General features: G+C 46.0%; 2 protein-coding genes across 6 annotated transcripts in view; one reads left to right on the top strand and one right to left on the bottom strand.

The window, feature by feature from the left end:
• Positions 1 to 17,725, bottom strand: part of ZDHHC3 (zinc finger DHHC-type palmitoyltransferase 3) — a 56,182-nt gene extending 38,457 nt beyond the window's left edge. For 4 of the 5 annotated variants that reach the window (XM_032647340.1, XM_032647335.1, XM_032647337.1 and 1 more), the window contains exons 1-2: positions 17,472 to 17,708; positions 1,617 to 1,946 (exon numbers count right to left, since the gene is read on the bottom strand). In XM_032647340.1, the coding sequence (XP_032503231.1) occupies positions 1,617 to 1,922 (306 nt within the window). In that variant the 5' untranslated portion in view covers positions 1,923 to 1,946; positions 17,472 to 17,708. Of the gene's footprint in view, positions 1 to 1,616; positions 1,947 to 17,471 lie in introns of all 5 variants that reach the window. The other variant, XM_032647338.1, reaches the window with a different exon arrangement.
• A 27-nt stretch (positions 17,726 to 17,752) lies between these two features.
• The window catches only part of EXOSC7 (exosome component 7), a 31,530-nt gene continuing 30,767 nt past the window's right edge, over positions 17,753 to 18,515 (top strand). The window contains exon 1 of the mRNA XM_032649806.1: positions 17,753 to 17,861. Coding sequence (XP_032505697.1) covers positions 17,805 to 17,861 — 57 coding nt within the window. The 5' untranslated portion in view covers positions 17,753 to 17,804. The remainder of the gene's footprint in view (positions 17,862 to 18,515) is intronic.

The raw sequence follows: 18,515 nt of genomic DNA, 5'->3' as shown, positions 1-18,515 counted from the left end.
TCGCTGGCCCCATTTTCCAACTCCTACCCCACTTCTTTGGCACTCTGGCCACATCACCAAACCAAACCCATTCTCCTAAGTTCCTACCACTCCAAACAACCACACTCCTGCATTCCTGTGTCTCTGTGTATGCTGCTCCCTCTGCCTGGAATGCTGTCAGTGTCTTCCTGCCCTATCACCCTCCACCTTCCCTGCCCATGTACATTGTTCTGACAAGAACTGGCCTGGGCATCACCTCCTCCAGGCAGCCACCCCTGCCTAGACTGGTTAATTTTTGTTCTTCCACAGCAACTTGTGCTTCCTTCTGCCACAGCCTTCATCACACGGGGTTAACCTCACCTGTCGTCTCCTCTAGACAGAGGGCACCTTGAGAGAAGGAAGAGTGACTGGGGCTCAGCAGACACTAAATTATAAGCTGAGACAAATAATATCTTTTACTCTTGTATCCCCAATAGCAAGGGCACCATAAAAATTTCTGAATGAACCCTTAATTTGTTTCCATTATGATCAAATTGATGCTGCTGCGGAAAACTGTTTATTCCCTGTGTTTCAGGGCACTTATAACCATGTACTTCATTTCCTTCAGGTGACAGCTGTTCAACAATCCTACGAGCAGCTCTAACACTGGGCCAGCAGGCCCCTGCCTGCCAGTGTGTGCGATCTCTCCAGGCACGTGCATGAGAAGAGGCGCCATATGGGCCGGTCACTGGCTCGTGATTGAGCCGGGAAAGTGGCTTTCCCTAGGGATGGATTAACAATCCACCACCTGAACCGGCAGGAAATGGAGCCCTCTGAGAAGGGAACTAGCTCAGGACCCAGCATTTTTACTGTGCTTTCCCCGGGGACTCACAGAAACGAAATCTGTGTGGCCAGTGCATTGCCACTTGCAGTGCTTTCCCTTTCTTAATTTAAACACACTTGTCCCACGTACTGAAACAATTAAGCCATAGGAAGTCTTTATCAAATAACACTCTCTCTCACTTTTCCCATACGAGATAATGAGCAGGAATGGAGACTTTAATACTCAACAGCCACTTGCACAGCTTGGTATATTTACCTAAGTCATTGGGCAGAAAACCACGGCTTTACCCACAGATACTCAACCAAGAGGCACTTGCTAGGACCTGAAACAGGCTTATCCAGCTTTTCAGGGAAAGATGAGCCTCGCCCAAACAAGGTAAAGGCCACTGTTGTGCAGGTTCCTGGAACTGGATAGGGCTTTAATTTCAGCTTCACCTGGCTCCAGTCCTATCTTCACTGGGAGGCCCCATCCTGATCCAACCCCCAGCATGCCTTCCACTCGGATCATCTGGCCCCAGCCTCGTGGTTTTCTCACTGTGCCTTTCTAACTAGAGGCTAAGCCTCCTCTAGATCAAACTCCTCCCATGGTAGGCTCAATTAATGCAGACACCTACATACAGAAAGCATCATTCAACCAGGACAGGCTGTGGTACAGATGGGGTCCCCTTGGTGGGGCCTGAGTCCACTTTCCCACCCCAGCCCTGGCCCTCCTATTCTCCACATTCCCAAGGTCAGGGGGCACATGCAGGCTGCGGCCATGCCAGGGCCAGAGAAGGAGAGTGTGGGCTGGTCAAAACAAGCCCAGACATACTCACGGGGTCCGTCAACATGGCCCGGCAGTGGGAAGCCAGGGCCAAGAAGGCCAGCAGGTTGAACATAATTCCATTGATGATGCTGTACACGTAGTCTCGGGATGGAATCAGCATGACAAAGAGGACCACAAACTCCGCATAGAGGACCAGAAACCAGGTGACAACGGCACAGGCGATGCCACAGCCATCACGGATAAACCACATGGTTCCCACAGGACTGGGGTGGGGAGGTGGGACGCACTTCTCTGGCTGGAGGTATTCTGGCTTCCGCTCAATGTCTCGGAAGTGGTGGGCGGGGATAAGCATCATAAGCTATTCTGTCCATACTGGCATCTGGAAGAGAGAAGAAAGAACCCAGAAATTTGGTGTGGTCTTGTCATCAAGGAGACTTGACAAAATTACCTTTCCAAAGCGAGCCATGAGTATCTATGTGCAAACTTCTTGCAGAAAAGCTGCCTAAACCTTCTGTTCATTTCCAATGTGAGTTCTTGTCCCTACTTCTGAAAGCTAAAACAGGGCCACCTTGTCCAAAGCCTTCACGTGACAGATAAAGAAAGGGGAGGCTTCAAAGGGCAAATGCCTCGCCTCAGGTCAGCCGGAGCAGCAGCAGCACACACAGCACACCAGCTGGGAGGCGGACTAACAGATATGTTCAAATTTTGACCTAAAAGACAAAGGGGCGGGAGGGGGAGCATCAGGCCCTCTGGGAAAACTCTCTTCATCAGTAACACTGCTGCCTCTACACCGTGGACAAACCCAGAGACTCGTGTTGAGGCTGGTTGGGATTGAGTAGGAGGAAAGTAGTGGTAACCTAGGACTAGGGTTAAGCTGCAACCATGAAGACCTTCTAACTTACTGCACTGCATCAGCCAATAATAAAGGCAAAACACTCACTAGGATGGGGAATGTTCTTGAAACAAGCTAGGGTTTTTAGCCCTATGGCCAAAATGGTTTATTTTCCAGGAATGAGTTCTGCTCTACTCATGGTGATAGGGCAAAGCATAGGAGTGTTGGACAATGAGTCCAGAGATGTTTCCGCACCACCTGCTTGTGGGGCTTCGTGAGTCCTGGTCTCCTGACCTAGGAAAACACCCACATTCCAGCCCCAGCCCCCTCCTCACAGTTGGAGTGAGGGTCGAAGGAGTTGGAGGTGCCTGTTACTCGTGCTGTCGACCGCAAGACCCTGCACACATCACAGGCGGTGTGCACGTCTTCTCTCTAGGAAAGACGTCAGTTACTTCAGAAGCAAGGGCTGAGCAACGCGTCCTTTCTTCCTCACAGCTGCAGCTGAGTCTCTGGAGAGAGCAATGAAATCACTACGACGCGATAACTGAAGTCTCTCTGTCCACGGCACATGCTGCAAGACATGTCAGTCCAGATTCCCCTGCTCCAGTTCTTTATCTTAAACTCTGGGGCCTGTCGTTTCACCAACCAGGCTTCTCAGAAACCGCGATGGCTCCAGTTCTGTCTCAGATGTAGGGGCCATGGGAAAACCACCCGGAGCACAGTCTATGATGCAGGCAAGCAACATCTCAGTCTTTTGAGAACTCAAATCACTTCACAGCAGAGGAAATCACTCAAAAGCAGCACTGGCTCTGTGTGCTTTTCTGAAGACTGCAGCTCTGAAGGGGAAGGGCAAGCTTTCAACGGTTGTACTGGGTTATCCTTACCCTTTGCCCAATTTTCCTCCTTCCTCCACTGCCCTCACCCCCAACGAAGAAAGAGGATCTGAAGTGACTACAGTAGCGTCATAAAAAGTAAGGATGTGTCCAGAAAGCTGAGAGGGCAGATCAGTAACTACTACTCAAATGACAGACATTCTGGAATCAAAACTTGTACGGACTAATAATGAAAGAATAAGGCCAAGGCCTCCCCTCCCATGGTGGCAGAGAATTAATGGCTGAAAGGCAGTTAAATGTGTACTGTGTGCTTGTCCAAAGGAACACTGACTAAACAAATACTCAGAGTGACTATCACATTTAACCAGAATTTTCCAATAGAGCAACCTTGTGCTCTTCACAAGACAGTGGCAATTAGTGTTGCCAGGGACAACCTAGAGGCATTAAAAGATGCAGGGATACCTTCTGAAGCACCAAAGAGAAGGACAGCAGGAGACTGAAAACTGGGGACATCTGGGACCTGACCTATGGCAAGCAAATTCTAAAATTCTAAACTCTGTACAAACAAAACCAAACAAACGAAAAGCTGAAATCCCATTATGATTCAAAAGCTGATGGAAGCTCAACATTTTGACAACCTCCAAATGCAAGCATTCTTTTTCCTGCTGCCATACTGATTTGTATGCATATCATCTATGTCCCCACGATTGCTATTTAAGTTCTAAACCAATAGTTTTATTGGACCACAGCCATACTATTCGATTATACATATTATATTCTCTATATCTTTTTTGCAGGGTTGAATAGTTGTGATGGAAAGACCCATTAGCCTAAAGTATTTCCTCTGGCTCTTTACAGAAGTTTGCTGGTTCTAGGTAGTTGTCACCCACCAAATAAATCCAGGCACACCTCGTTTTATTTCTCTTCACTTTATTACGCTTCGCAGATACTACTTTTTTACAAATTGAAGGTCTGCGGCAGCCCTGTGCTGAGCAAGTCTATTGGTGCCATTTTTCCAACAGCATTTGTCTCTGTCACATTTTGGTAATCCTCGCAATATTTCAAACGTTTTCATTGTTATTATATTGTTATGTGATCTGCAATCAGCAATCTTTGACGTTACTATTTGATTAAGCTTAGTGAGGAAGGCATTTCAAAAGCTGAGACAGTCCAAAAAGCTATGCTTCTTGCACCAAATAGTTAGCCAAGTTATGAATGCAAAGGAAAAGTTCTTGAAGGAAATTAAAAGTGCTACTCCAGTGAACGAATGATAAGGAAGCGAAACAGCTTTATTGCTGATGTGGAGAAAGTTTTCGTGGTCTGGACAGAAGATCAAACCAGCCATAATATTCCCTTAAGCCAAAGCCTAACTCAGAGCATAGCCCTAACTCTCTTCAATTCTGTGAAGGCTTTGAGAAGTGAGGAAGTTGCAGAAGAAAAGTCTGAGCTTATTAGCAGAGTTTGGTTCATGAAGTTTAAGGAAAGCAGCGATCTCCATAACATGAAAGTGCAAGGTGAAGCAGCAAGTGCTGACATGGAAGCTACACTAGCAAGTTATCCAGAAGATCTAGCTAAGATAATTCATGAAAGGTGGCTACACTAAAGAACAAATTTCCAATGTAGACAAAACAGCCTTCTAATGGAAGAAGATGCCATCTAGGACTTCCATAGCTTGAGAGAAGTCACTACCTGGCTTCAAAACTTCAAAGGACAGGCGGACTTTCTAATGCAGCTGGTGACTCGAAGTTGAAGCCAATGCTCACTTACCATTCTGAAAATCCTAAGGTCCTTAAGAATCATGCACAATCTACTCCTGCCGGTGCTCTATAAATGGAAACGAAGTCTAGATGACAGCACATCTGTTTATAACATGGTTTACTATTTTAAGCCCATTGTTGAGACCTACTGCTCAGAAAAAAAATATTCCTTTCAAAATAGTACTGCTCATTGACAATGCACCTGGTCACCCAAGAGCTCTGAGGGAGATGTACAACTAGATTAATGTTTTTTTCATGTCTGCCAACCCAACATTCATTCTACAGCCCACAGATCAAAAAGGCATTCTGACTGTCAAGTCTTATTTAAGAAATACATTTCATAAGACTACAGCTGCCATAAGCAGTGATTTCTCTGATGGATCTGGGCAAAGTCAATTGAAAACCTTCTGCAAAGGATGCGCCATTCTAGATGCCATTAAGAACATTTGTCCATGCCACTCTCTGATTCACTTTGTGATAAAGCAGAAACTAACACACCATTGTAAAGCAATTATACTCCAATAAAGATGTAAAAAAAAAAAGAACATTTGTGACTGGTGGGAAGAGGTCAAAATATCAACATTAACAGGAGTTTGGAAGAAGGCGATTCTAACCCTCATGTACGGCTTTGAGGGGTTCAAGACTTCAGTGCCTCGAGGAAGTCACTGCAGATATGGTGGAAACAGCAAGAGAAGTAGAATTAGAAGTAGAGCCTGAAAATGTGACTGAACTGCTGCAACCTCCTGATAAAACTTGCATGGATAAGGAGCTGCTTATTATGAATGAACAAAGAAAGTGGTTTCTTGAGATAGAATCTACTCCTGGTGAAGATGCTGTGCAGATTGTTGAAATGACAACAAAGGACTTAGAATAGTACATAAACTTAGTTGATAAAGCAGCGGGCAGGGTTTGAGAGGATTGAGTCCAATTCTGAAAGACGGTCTACTACATGTAAAATGCTATCAAACGGCATTGCACGCTATGGAGAAACTGTTCTTGAAAGGAAGAGTCAATCAATGCCACGAATTTCACTGCTGTCTTATTTTGCCACCTCAGCCTTCAGCGCCACCCTGACTAGTCTGCAGCCATCAAGGCAAGACTCTCCAACAGCTTTTGCTGAAGGCTCAGATGATGGTTAGCATTTTTGAGCATTAACGTATTTTTAAAATAAGGTATATGGGAATTCCCTGGCAGTCTGGTGTTAGGACTTGGCGCTTTCACTGCCATGGGCTCGGGTTCGATCCCTGGTCAGGGAAGTAAGATCCCGAAAACCATGTGGCACAGCCAAAAAACAAAAGCAAACAAACAAATAAGGTATGTTGTTTTTTAGACATAATGCTATTGCACACCCAGTAGACTACAGTAGAAACATAACTTTTATATGCATGTGATTTGCTTTATTGTAAAAAAGAAAATTCATGTGACTTGCTTTATTGCAATTCTCACTTTATTGCGATGGTCTGGAACTGAACCTGCAACATCTCCGAGGTCTGCCTGCTTCCCCTGCAGAACAGCTCAGTGTGACCTAGATGGTCAGTGACGACTCACCCCACCCCAACCCACGTCAGTGGCAGTGTATCCTCCTGTCATCTGCTGCCTGAGGGTCATCTCACCACAACCTGTGTACTCCATTGTTCTTCAATTATCATAAACTGTGTGGTTTTCAGAAATGGATAATCACTGAAAATAAATTTTAGAGCAATGCTCTTGTTTATATACTTCCAGTGATCATATTATGCTCATGGTGTATCTTCAGAGTAGCTGACTGTATTCTATCTGTCCTCTGACAGTTGCTCATTCTTGATTGTACATATGGCAATGAGTCGACTAAACTTGAGTTGTGTTTCACACGTGTGGTTTTCCTGAGGAATAGGCCCTTCCACATAAGCAAATTTCCCAGGTAACTGTGGCTTATTCCTAAGCAGAAACACATTTTAACAATTTGGATGGTTAAACTGGAAATATTAAAAAGTAAAACAAAAAACAACAAAAAAGGGATATTATAGCTCTTCCTGTCTTAAGTACAATAACCATCCATTTCTTCGGAATGATTTTGAGTCATTACCAGGAACATCAATTAATGGAGTGTGTTAGGTAATGTCCTCAGGGGGTACAGAGAATCACTGGGCTCTCGGCCTCACACCAACTGGCCTGTGCACACTATTATAATTGTTAATTCTGGCATCTCCTTTGTGTGGTTCTTTGTCTTCCTCCTCCATTCCTGGCTGTCATTTCTGTGTCTACAGCTACCAATCTTCCCAACATACCCTCTATTTACTACTGCTAATTGTCTGTGGACTGGAAAAGCAAATAAAACTAAATCTTGTTAGATTTGTTTGTAAAAGAAAGGTATTCATTTTAGGTAACTGACCTTTAGGGAACACCAGCTATGTTCTCCTACCACACAGTCCTTGAGGGCTGGGAGCCCTGTCTTTTCATTAGCCAGTGCCTGGCACATAGTAGCCACGTACTATCTGTGTTCATTACATGAATACAGGAGTAAAATGCCATGAGCTTTGTGTTCCCCGGCCCACCTCTTGGAGCCCTTGTTTGATTACTTTCAGGGCTGTGGTCATACTTTAGACGGCAAAGGGTGCCCCCAATAGGATTGTGAAATAGGTGGACTGTGACTCTTACTCAAGTTTCCAGATGTTCCACACTCAGACCACGTGAGACCAAAGGGTGGACAGAGGAGCTGTGTTTTCCCACTGCCCCTCGCTGGTGAGTGAGAGCCTGTGATCTGGGAAAGAACCCAGCCAAGGGTGTCTGGCAGAGCCAGACACTAAGGGCTGAACTGAAGAGCATGTTCCAATCCACGCTGCAGAGTTTCAAACAGTCCAATCAAAACCAAGGAAGCCACGCTGCTCTTAAAAAGGTACTTAACCCCAGCTCCCCCAAAAGCAATGGAAGTAGCTTTCCTTACATTAGCCAACTGAAAATCTGAGGAATATGGGGGAAAACCCACCTTGAAACAAACTGTACAAACTCCCTTCACTCTGTCCCTAGTAACAAAAACAGAAAAGGCAAATATTGACCACTTTTCCTTTTCGAATTAGGGAAATTCCAATCCTTGGGGTTGAGGCTCTTTGCCAAGGACCCACTCCTGACATGAGTCCTTGCGTGAGAGGAGGTGCGCAGAACTGGCTGCTCAGCCTCTGGGGCAGGTCCACAGGGAGGTTGGTCGGTCCCAGAAGCCTCAATACCACTCTTGCCAGTCCGCTCGTACCACAGTGGGGCAGCCTCCTCCAGTTTCCCTCCCTACCTTCTTCATCCCATGCCCTTGCCCTGTTTGCTTTCTCAAGCCCCCTCTCTTCAATTCAACTCAGAAAGACATGCATGAAACAGCCGCTAAACACAAGGAACTGTGCAGGGCCCTCACACCCAGGGATGACAATAATGTGTGTGTGCTGCCCTGGTCAGGCCCTGCCCTTCCCTCTCCCAGCTCCCAATCTGGTAAAACTATAGGAGAAAGAGATGCGCAGGATCAGAGGTGCTCTGGAGCTCCCTAGAGAAGGTGATCCTGATGATAAGGCAGAGATGGTATCCAGAATGACAACCTGAGCTCTGTGGGGAGTAGGGTGTTGGAAGTCTAAGAAAACCATCTAGTCTTCCTTCTTAGAGTTTCAGAAGCAAAAACCAAGAAATGACTGAAATTAGTGCTAACTTCCAAAAAACGCCACTGCTTCTGGTCCAGAGAACTGCCTCCAGATTCACCTATAACACACGTGCTTCATTATGCCTGACCACAGTCAGGCCCTTCCACTAATCCAGATAAGCAGACAAAAATGTATTTAGTGAAGTTCCATCTAGAGTCCTGTGAGCCCCAGGGATTGGGGTTCTGGATTGGCCTTGCAGTACATCACTTATGACTCAATTCCCATGCTGCCTATCCATGGCTGGGCAACTGAAAGGGTTTGAAAGTGGTGATTCTAAGGCGAAGCTCAGAGGCCCCATTCCACTATGGCCCATAGATGGTTGTTGGCCAGCCTAGCCTCCTAGCCTAGTGTTGACAATTAGTGATGGGCAGAATCCAGCTACAGTGACTGTAGTTAATCATTACTTGTTGAGTGAGGGGCAAAACCTTATAAACCTGGCCTAAGAAAGTTGACCAAAAGTCCGTGCTTCATGAACAAGGTTCAAAGGCATGACCACATAAAAGTTCAGTACTGGATGTATCAGAACCCCCAAAACCCACTGTTCTCAATCCAGCGAATGTCCCAAGAATCCCAGATCTTCTCAGATTGCCAGCTGCTTTCCTGAGACAAGATACTACACTAAAGTCATGGGTGGCTCAGCTAGATCTAAAACCAAGTCCTTAAAGGCATCTCAAAGGACTTTGTGAAGATTACTTTCCTAAAACAGCACACCCACTCACATTCTCACACCCACACATGCATTCATGCACACATACAAGCAGATCTTGGAACTGTATAGATTCAGAACTTCTCAAGTTTTAGGGTGATGGACTTCAAGTATTCACAAACCAGCCCTACAGCTTTACAGATGAATAAATGGCCCATTCCCTGGAAGCTCTGGAAATAAATCTGATCTAGCAAAAAATGAATTTATCTGAGTTACAATTCTCTTAATTTGTGTAAGGATCCAAAAGGATTGTAAATTTCATACCTATTTTTAGATGATTCTCAGAAAGAGAGAATGAACCATGAATCACTATGTTTGAAATGTTTCATAAAAACCCAGAATGAGTCACTCAACTCTTTCCAAAAGGTAAGGGTGTGGTCCAAAGGAAAGGTGCCTTGTCTTACCCTCTGCACCACACCTTGCCAGGCAAGGAGGGTGTCCAGACTGGCAGAGCTGCTGGCCTGTGCTAGAAGATCTTTACCAAGGAGTCTACATTGTGTCTCTCTCTACAACAGGGTCTGTCTCCCTCTGCCTGCCTGCTGTCTCTGTCATACTTAACCTTTAACAAAAAACAGGAAAAAAGAAAGGAAGGGAGGGAGGGAGGGAAGGAGGGAGGAAGGAAGGAAGATATCACATGCCCAAACCAAATCCTATGTATATTAAAACTCACTGAGGGAACCAGCGAGTGGTCAGTAAGTGAAATTTGCCTTCTTCCTATAAAAGCCACCTTCCTATAAAACCCACTCATGTGCAAACTCAGATTCCTAACAATGAGTCTCCATTTCAGAAAAAAGTTTGGGGATTTGGAAGCTCATGTAGGCTAACGGTTCCTCCATTTACTACAACTGACTATTACAGTACTACAACTGGCAGTTTACCACCTCCTAGCTTTCCAGATCTATTAAAAAAAATACACACCCACATATAGGATGACATATGTCACAAACACTGGGGATCAGTAGAAACTACCACTCGTTTGGGTAACACATTCATCCTTTTTCATGAGCGTGCTTTATCATATGTTGCAACAATGAGAAAAAAATTAAAACAAGACCACGCATAAGATTAACTGGTAAAAAACAATCACTATCTGAGTCAGAATTTTAGAGTGGGAAGGAACCTTAAAGACCATCTAATAGATTTTAGTCAAACTCTTCTGCTTTACAGATGAGGAAATCCAAGGGCATCTGAGATTTTGCCTAGAACATGCAGTGCTGCTATAGGAATGGAGATGGGCACTATCATTAACTGAATGCCCATTAAGACTGAGGAGGTACACAAAGCAGCCCCTCTAAATTCTCACAACACCTTAGCATAGTAGCTTTTATTATTCATTGTAAAGACGGAAAAAGTGAGGTATAGAGGGTCTTAATAATATTCCCTAGATCAGATAAAGCCAGGATCCAAAACCAGCTCTGTTTGCCGCCACAGACCACATTCTGAGCACCGCACATGGCTGCTTTTTCTTTCTTTCTTTCTTTTTTTGTTTTGCAAGAGGGGGACAGGAGGAATGACCAAGCAGGAAACACGAGCTCTGCTTCCTGCTCCCTCGCACACAATTCATGGACCTAAGGAGAGGTCACTTCAACTTAGCTTTAATGTCTTCATCTCTCAGGTGGGGAGGCCTAGTTCTCTAAACTTTGTGACTCTTTTTTAAAAACCTTAGAAAAGGACTCTAAGCAGACTTTGCTTCTGCTCCTGGGAGCCTATAATACTCATTCTTTGGCGGGGGGGGGGGGGGAAAAGAAGGAGCATTCTTTTTTCTATGAGCCATTTTGCTGCTGGCGGCTTCCTCTTTAATGGAGCACAGCACCCACCAGGCCACCTCACACACTAGGGCCCTCAAAAAACACAACCTTTCGGGAAGAGACCATAGGGACTAGCTGACCTCTTCCAAACTCTGGTCCAGCCTCTTCTACAGATGGGCAAAGAAATGAAACTCAAGGAGTCAGCTGATTTCCATAAAATGGTTAGCGAGCTGGCTAACTTCCTATCTAGGTCTAAATGATGGTATCCTCTTGTTGCTTATGCGGCCATCTCCCTACATTAACTCCTCCTTCCAGGAAGTCTGCAACCCAGCAGGAAACTCTTTAAAAAGGCAACAATATATCACTGATTTAGCTACTCAATTAATGTTTGTCAACAAGTGTTATAGTACATGGAACCCTTTGTAATCAGGTGCATGATCTCACCTGACACTGAACTGCCCCGGCCTCTGTCAGGAGTAGGTTCCAAGATGCCTTCTGCTTGGCAGCTGCCACAGTGCAGGGCACACCCAACGAGGAGCGGGGCCCTGACTCTTACTGAAGGTCTACTATACTGGGCTGTATGCTAGACGCACCTCATCCTGCTCTATCCTCGTAGCTACTCGACCTTGTAGGATAAGTCCTCACTTTCCCACCCCCTTTTAGAGGTGAGGAAACTGAGGCATGGAAAGATTACCCTATGTTCATACTGCTAGGAAGCAGTGGAGACAGGATACACTCCCAAGCCTGCTCTCATTCCAGAGCCTAGCTTTAACTACTCACTACAATCATTAACTTTGCCCATTAACTAGAAACAAAAGGGGGAAGGGTGCTGATGTTTCTACCAGTGACCTTGGCTTACTTACTGTTTGAATCTCTTGCCCACACATGGTCACCCAGAGATGGCACTCTTGGGTGGGCCACGTGCAGTGCTGTTCATAGACCACAGACCTGAACTTAAGCATTTTGTGCTCTAAGCTGGGGCCCTGGCTGAACACCAGCCACCATTCAGAAGACTGATCCTGCCTTAACTTAGGAAGCAGGAGGGCTGTGAAGCTTCAGCCAGGAGGGTCACCCTAAGATTGAATCCCTAAAATCTGCATCTGCTGGGGAACATTTCCTGTAGGGCCAAGTTCCAGCACGCTGCTTTTTCTGAGGGAAAGCCCACCCATGCTAGGCAGAGACCAACCAGCAAAGGCTGAAAATGGCACCTGGCCCCACACTGTGCTATGTGCAGATATGCAGCCACTATGACATCACCCAGGCAAGAGCGTGGCTTTCTTAGGGACTAAAAGCAAAAGTGCTTAGAGGGATCTGAAAGAGGAGTTAGGGAAGGAGAAGAGAGAACCAGTTACTACAACTGTACCAGGCTTCAAGGAGGGGAGCCATTTTGCTTTCAGGTCCCTGCTGATCCCACTCACCTCAGGCAGGCCCTGTAAGTGGCAATGCAAGAGAAGAGCCTTGGGAGGAACCTGGGCCCAAGGAAACGAGACTCTACAAGTCCACAGTCCCCGCCTGCCAGGCGAGGCATCTGTTAGAGGCCTTTGGAGATAGATGGGAGACTAATGCTAAGCAGAATCTTCGAAGACTGGGCTTGGAGTCAAGAGGCCAGAAATTACTCCCCACCCTGCTGCTCACTAACCTCATGATTTGGGGCAAGACAGTTACCCTCCATGGGCCTGTTTCCTCACCCATAAAACAAGAGGAAACATTCAGCTGATTGCTAAAGTCCTCTGCAGGGCTGAGATTCTGATTCCTCTGTTCTCAGAAACAAATTCAACATCTTTGTTAATTTCTTGGATTTTTTTATTATCAAAAGTCTCCTTTAACTTTCTTTCCCCATTCTTTGTTAATATTCAAAAAGAAACAGTTGTCTGTTAGCAATTTTCCTGAGCATGTTCAATTTTTTCAATGAAGTACGGCATGTAATTACCACTTCCTTTGTTCTTTCATTTAATGTTTTGCAGAGAGGGAAAAGCTCTATCAAAATACATCAAATATTACAAAATGGTAAAAGAGAGAAGTCTTAAAGTCCAAAGTTAAACATGACCATTTTTCAGTGTTTAAATGTCTCTATATCCGAGATCTACTGTGACTTCCATAACCTGGTAAGATAGGCATTTTCGTGTAAAATGAGGTTTAGAGAGGTTGACTTACTCAAAGTCACAAAGCAAGTTAGTGGCAAAGTCTAGATCACTGGAATAGATGCCCAATAGGCTTTCCACCATAGATCATTATCTTCCTAGCCAACCTGCCTTTCTAGATTCTCTGCTACTCTTTCTTGGGTTAGAAACGCACACTTTGTACAAAGCAAAGTCAAAACTTATTGCAACAGAACTGCAGCCAGAACTGTACTTGTCCCACTAGGGCCATGGTCCTAAGGTGAAAAATCAATCCTACCCCAAGGCATTCCATCCCCACTGACCCTGAACAGGAGATATTCATGTCTCAGGTAGACCAGAAAATCCAAAGAGTTCAATCAATGGATGTTACCAGGAATGTTACAATTTGGAAGAAACTATGAAAAGAGGGAGTTTTCCTGGTGTTTCCTCACATTGCCTGGATGAATGACTGAATTAGGTGGGACATGCAAGGTAGTCTTCTTACCTACACAGTCAAAAGTCAGCAATAACCTGGCCATTTGTCTCTGGAAATCTGCTTTTGAAGAGGAAGGCAAATGATTTTAAAATGCAGAAAACAGGAAGAAATTCGAGGCAGCATGGCATTAGCCTTCTTATTTCCCCCAAAAGGTCAATAGCCAGACATCACACCTTCACTGCTGCTTCAGCTTCTGCTACTTTCTATGGCTATCGGGGTGTGTATGTGTTTGAATACTTCCAGATTTGCTAATCAGGACATGTGACGCCCTTTTCTCACACATGCCCTAATGAAAGACATAGGACGCACCCTGCCATTCGCTCAGAATGAAACACACGTGAAGACCCTTCCTCTAAATAAGAATAAGCTTTACCTATGTATTCCCATCAATTTTTCTATCACTGGAACCACAAGTTATGAGTTCTAAAATGACAAGACAGACAGACCTGCTGGCCTGACTATGACAGGTTATTTATACCGAGTATTCTTTAAGACAAGGCACAGGCAGGACAAATGCAAAGTGTTTAAAGGAAACGGATCTATAGGGAAAACAATAGCTCACTTTTGCTTTTCTGGGGTGCTGGGCTAATTGTGAGAACGCAAAGAAAAAGGCATAAAACTTGGCTACCTCTGTTTAAGACTGGGAATAAAATGTTCCCTTGCTGAGCACCACGGACTCAGCACTGCCCCAAGCTCTCCTGTAACTGACTGTTTTTGCTTTAATTAACCAAGGCTAGGTGGGACAGATTTACTCTGTCTGTGTAATGTTACTGTTATCTGCCAGTGGCTAGCAGCAGCTCTTTACCTGTTGCTCTTGATGCCTGGCCTGCACAATTAGCACCTTATAATAGGCCGGCCTCTCATCTAAGTACCACGTGTCTCAATTGAGCACTTTATTTTGTCTTGTTCGCGTACTAGTTCAAGAACCTGGGCTCCGCAGTTATAAGAAATCTTAAACTCCTTTTAGGCAGGTGTGTGTTTTCAGTTTCTTATCTCTTCAGGCCCACGAGAACACTAGGGACACAAAGGCATGCAAACAAATACTTCCTGATTGTTTGAAGAGCTTCTAGAGGTCTATTCTGGGAATAAGCACGTGGTCTCCCTGCCTATCTCAACCCTCTGTACCTGATCCATTGGGCTTCTCTGCCGTTGAGGGATCTCAGGTACTTTGAGTTAAGCTCTACTTGGTCTATATGTAACCTTTTCCCTTACCTAAAAGAGTTGGCTGAAACAGACACATGAGCTTCCCATCAGCACCACGTTCAATGTTCCTCTAGAAAAAGGAACAGATTCCTTGCTTTTGGAATTAAAACTAACTATAACTTATAGGGCATTACCAGTTCCATAACAAACACAGGCCTCCTTCAAATACTCTGGTGAATGAAATGAAAGAGGACAGCTACATAAGGGGATGGTTAGGAATGCAGGTATGGGAGCTAGGTTTTCTGGTCTCAAATCCTGGCTCTACCGCTTACTAGCTGTGTGACCTGAGACCTTGGTCAAGACAGCCTCTCTGCACCTCAGTTTCCCAATCTGTAAAACAGGATAATAGCACCTGCCTCACAGGGCTATTGTTAATAGGACTGAATCAGTTAGTCTTTGTAAAGTGCTTTAGAGCAGTGCTTGGCACATAATAAGCACTATTAGGCTTAAGATACCGTTAGATAAAATTAATAAGAGTACAGAGATTTAGAACAGACAGACCTATAAATCAGTATGCCTCCAAAAGAATCTGACAGTGATGGGAAAACAAGCAGGTTAACAGAATAATATGCCATCCTTGGTGTTTTGATTTTCTGGCAAACATATAATCTTTGAATTGCTTCAGTAAACCAAAAAGAACTCTGGATTTATAGGCTTTTGAAATGTCTAACACATTATCACAACATATGTGATCAAAAATGCTCTGGCTGCATTCAAGCAAAACAATTAGTGAAGGTGTCATTGTTTTAGTAGAGAATTTTAAATGAACACTCTACTGTTTACACCTCTTATATCTACTTTGTCTAACATGTCAGGCATTGTTCATAATGTTATTTAGCAAATACTGCCAACCCTTCTCCAGCAAAGAAACTTAGTCAATTATCAGGGGAACACTTCAAATGTATGTTTTATATTTTAAAAGATTCATTGAAAGATGAATCTTTATATAAAGATGATTCCATGGCATCCAAACTCAGAATTTTCTTTCAGTGTCTTTTCTGATCTATTCACGGCCACTTTTTAAACCCTCAATCTTCTTAGATATCTTAGCTACTAAAATTCCACATCCAGGGTGTCTCCTTTCTGAGCAATCTCTAGCACAAGATACCATTTCTAACAACAGCAGTCCCTGTTATCTCACCACGGAGGTCCTCTCTAGAATCCAGGCGTCCAACCACACACAAAGGCATCTATGTGCCACAACAGGTGGGGGCACCTGTACTTTCGTTAGGGAGGAAACACTTCCAGTTTCACCTCTCCTAGATTCCCTGGAGGGCAAAGTTCAACAATGCAGTATGTCTTCCCTGTAGGTGCACCTGCAGAGAATTATGTAGAGACATCAGAAACAACTAATGTCCAGTCTACTAAGAAGTGATCATCTATTCTGGGGCTCAGCAGTTTAGTGCTTAAGAATGTGGGCAGGTACTTCCTCTCCATACCCTCCTCGGACTGACCTCCCTATCCCACTGTGTTCACTAGTGCCACTGTCATAGCTCTTAACCACCATGTTCTGTGGTTATGCTGGCCCTGGGTCCTTCCCCTCTGCCTGGGGAGCTTCTCTGGGCAGAAGTTGTGCTCCACTTGTCTTAGTGTTCCAAAGCCAGCACAAAGCCCATCTATGCTAAGCTCCCAAGAGTTATGTGTGAAACTGTATTTGAGCTACTATCTGAGAAAACCCAAATGTTCTTTGGATGATCAAGCTGTCAAGGGTTACTTTCACTTTTGAGTACAGGGAGGTTCCTCAAAAATGGAGCATTTGGAAAAGTCATCAGACCCCCTCTTTGTTTCTGTCGTTTTGGGTTAACTTTCCCCCATTTATCCACATGGCCCCTTTAAAATTTTTTCGTGCCCTGTCAGCCCCGCCTTAATGGGCTCCTTCAGTGACCCCACATTCACCTTGCAGGTATCCTTCCTGAATATTCAAGGCCCATTCTTACGTGGCCACGAGCGGGGCTGGCATGTTTTTCGTCCACGGCTCCCAGCGATCCCTAGTCACTGCTAGGAAGTGCTGGGGACGCCTGGGCACTGCGCCCCCCCAGCCAGCGCCGACCAAGACTCCCCCCCCCCCCACTCTCTTTGGGACAATGCTCCGGCAGCCACCCGGGGCAAGGGGATCCTGCAAAGGTTCCGGGTCAGCGTTCGGTCAACCAGCCCCAGAGAGAGAGCGGGGGTGGGGGTGGGGGAATCCCTGGGGTGAAGACGCCTCGGGACTAGTGGGCATTCACTTCTGGCCCAGACCCTTCCCACCGGGAACGACCTAAAGAGGTCTTTATCGCCTCTTTCTTTTCCACCATTCTAGGGACCAGAGAAATGCAAGACAGGGGGCAGGAAGGAGAGCAAGGAGACAGCCTCTCAGGCCAATCACGACGTCCGCCTCCCCTCACTCGGAGTGAGTCTGTCTGTGTCTGTCTGTCTGTCTCTCTCAACACACACGACCTGCTACTTCAACTTCAGCTCTGAGCAAACTGCGCCGCACGTCTCTCCTACTACGAGTCCTCCAGCTCCGGCTCCGGCCCGTGCCTCTCGTCTCACCCCAGCTTTTTCACCCAATCCCAGTTTCCTCACCCAACTGACCATGAAGCTGGAGGTAGTTCCCCAGTCCCAGGCCCCCGGTGGGGCTCGGCTGTCGCCGCCGCCGTCGCTCCCCCTGCAGCCCCCGACCCGCGATCCGGCCTCGGGCTGCAGCGATGGCTCCCCGGCACGAGGCGCCGCGGCTCCCTGGACTCGGCCAGACACAGGGCGGCGCGCAAGAGAAGCCCATCGAGCTCCCGGCGGTGGTGGCGGTGGTGGCGGCGGCGGCTGCTGGAGCGGCCGCCGCGCAGGCTGATGACGCATGGGCGCGGAGGGGGCGTGGTCCGCGGGGGAGACGCTGGCAGATGACATCTGGCGGCGGGGAGGCTCGGCAGCATGGCGTTTGTGGCGCTGAGTGAGGCGGAGAAGGTGTACATTGTGCATGGCGTTCAGGTAGCGGCAGCAGCGGTACCGGCGCCGGCCGCCGGGTTCCCCTAGGACTGCGGCTGACTGGGTTTACCTTGTGATTAAACCGCTCGGCGGCCGGCGTGTGCAGATCGAAGCCGGCAATGAGGGCGTATTTGGGACCGGGCGGCGAGAATCCATTTAGGATTGTATTTGTACTTGCTTCTTTCTGGGTCTACAAGGTTCCACACCCGGGTAGGAAGCGGTGGGCAGTCCCTGATTCTGTTAAACACCCTCTCAGCCTTTGAAGGCTGAGCTGTCCCATTTTTGTTAGGTACATATTCTATCATAATTTTTATCCCATTGAATCTTTGTAACAGTCCTGAAGGTAAGTATTATCTCTACTTTACATATAAGGAACTATGCTCAGAGAGGTTAAATCAGTTGTCTGAGGTCACAAAGTAAGTGTGTGGTGGTGTTACCCGAAAACAGGGCTTGCCGCTTGGCGGGTGTCGAGCCAAAAGACACAACCAAGCCAAAGATTGGGAGAAGGAAGGATTTATTAATTGCAGCAAGTGAGGGGACGCTGAGGATCTTTTCCAAAGCAGTGTCTATCCAATTAGCAAAATTGGAGAATAAGCTAAGGGCACATGCATATTCATGTGGGGGCTTGAGCAGAGGAGAATTTAGCATAGAATTGGG

Source organism: Phocoena sinus, chromosome 11 (assembly GCF_008692025.1).
Source record: "Phocoena sinus isolate mPhoSin1 chromosome 11, mPhoSin1.pri, whole genome shotgun sequence".
In the NCBI taxonomy this organism is placed as follows: domain Eukaryota; kingdom Metazoa; phylum Chordata; class Mammalia; order Artiodactyla; family Phocoenidae; genus Phocoena; species Phocoena sinus.
The sequence above is the reverse complement of the archived record's forward strand: the minus strand, read 5'-3'. Positions and strand labels throughout refer to the sequence as shown.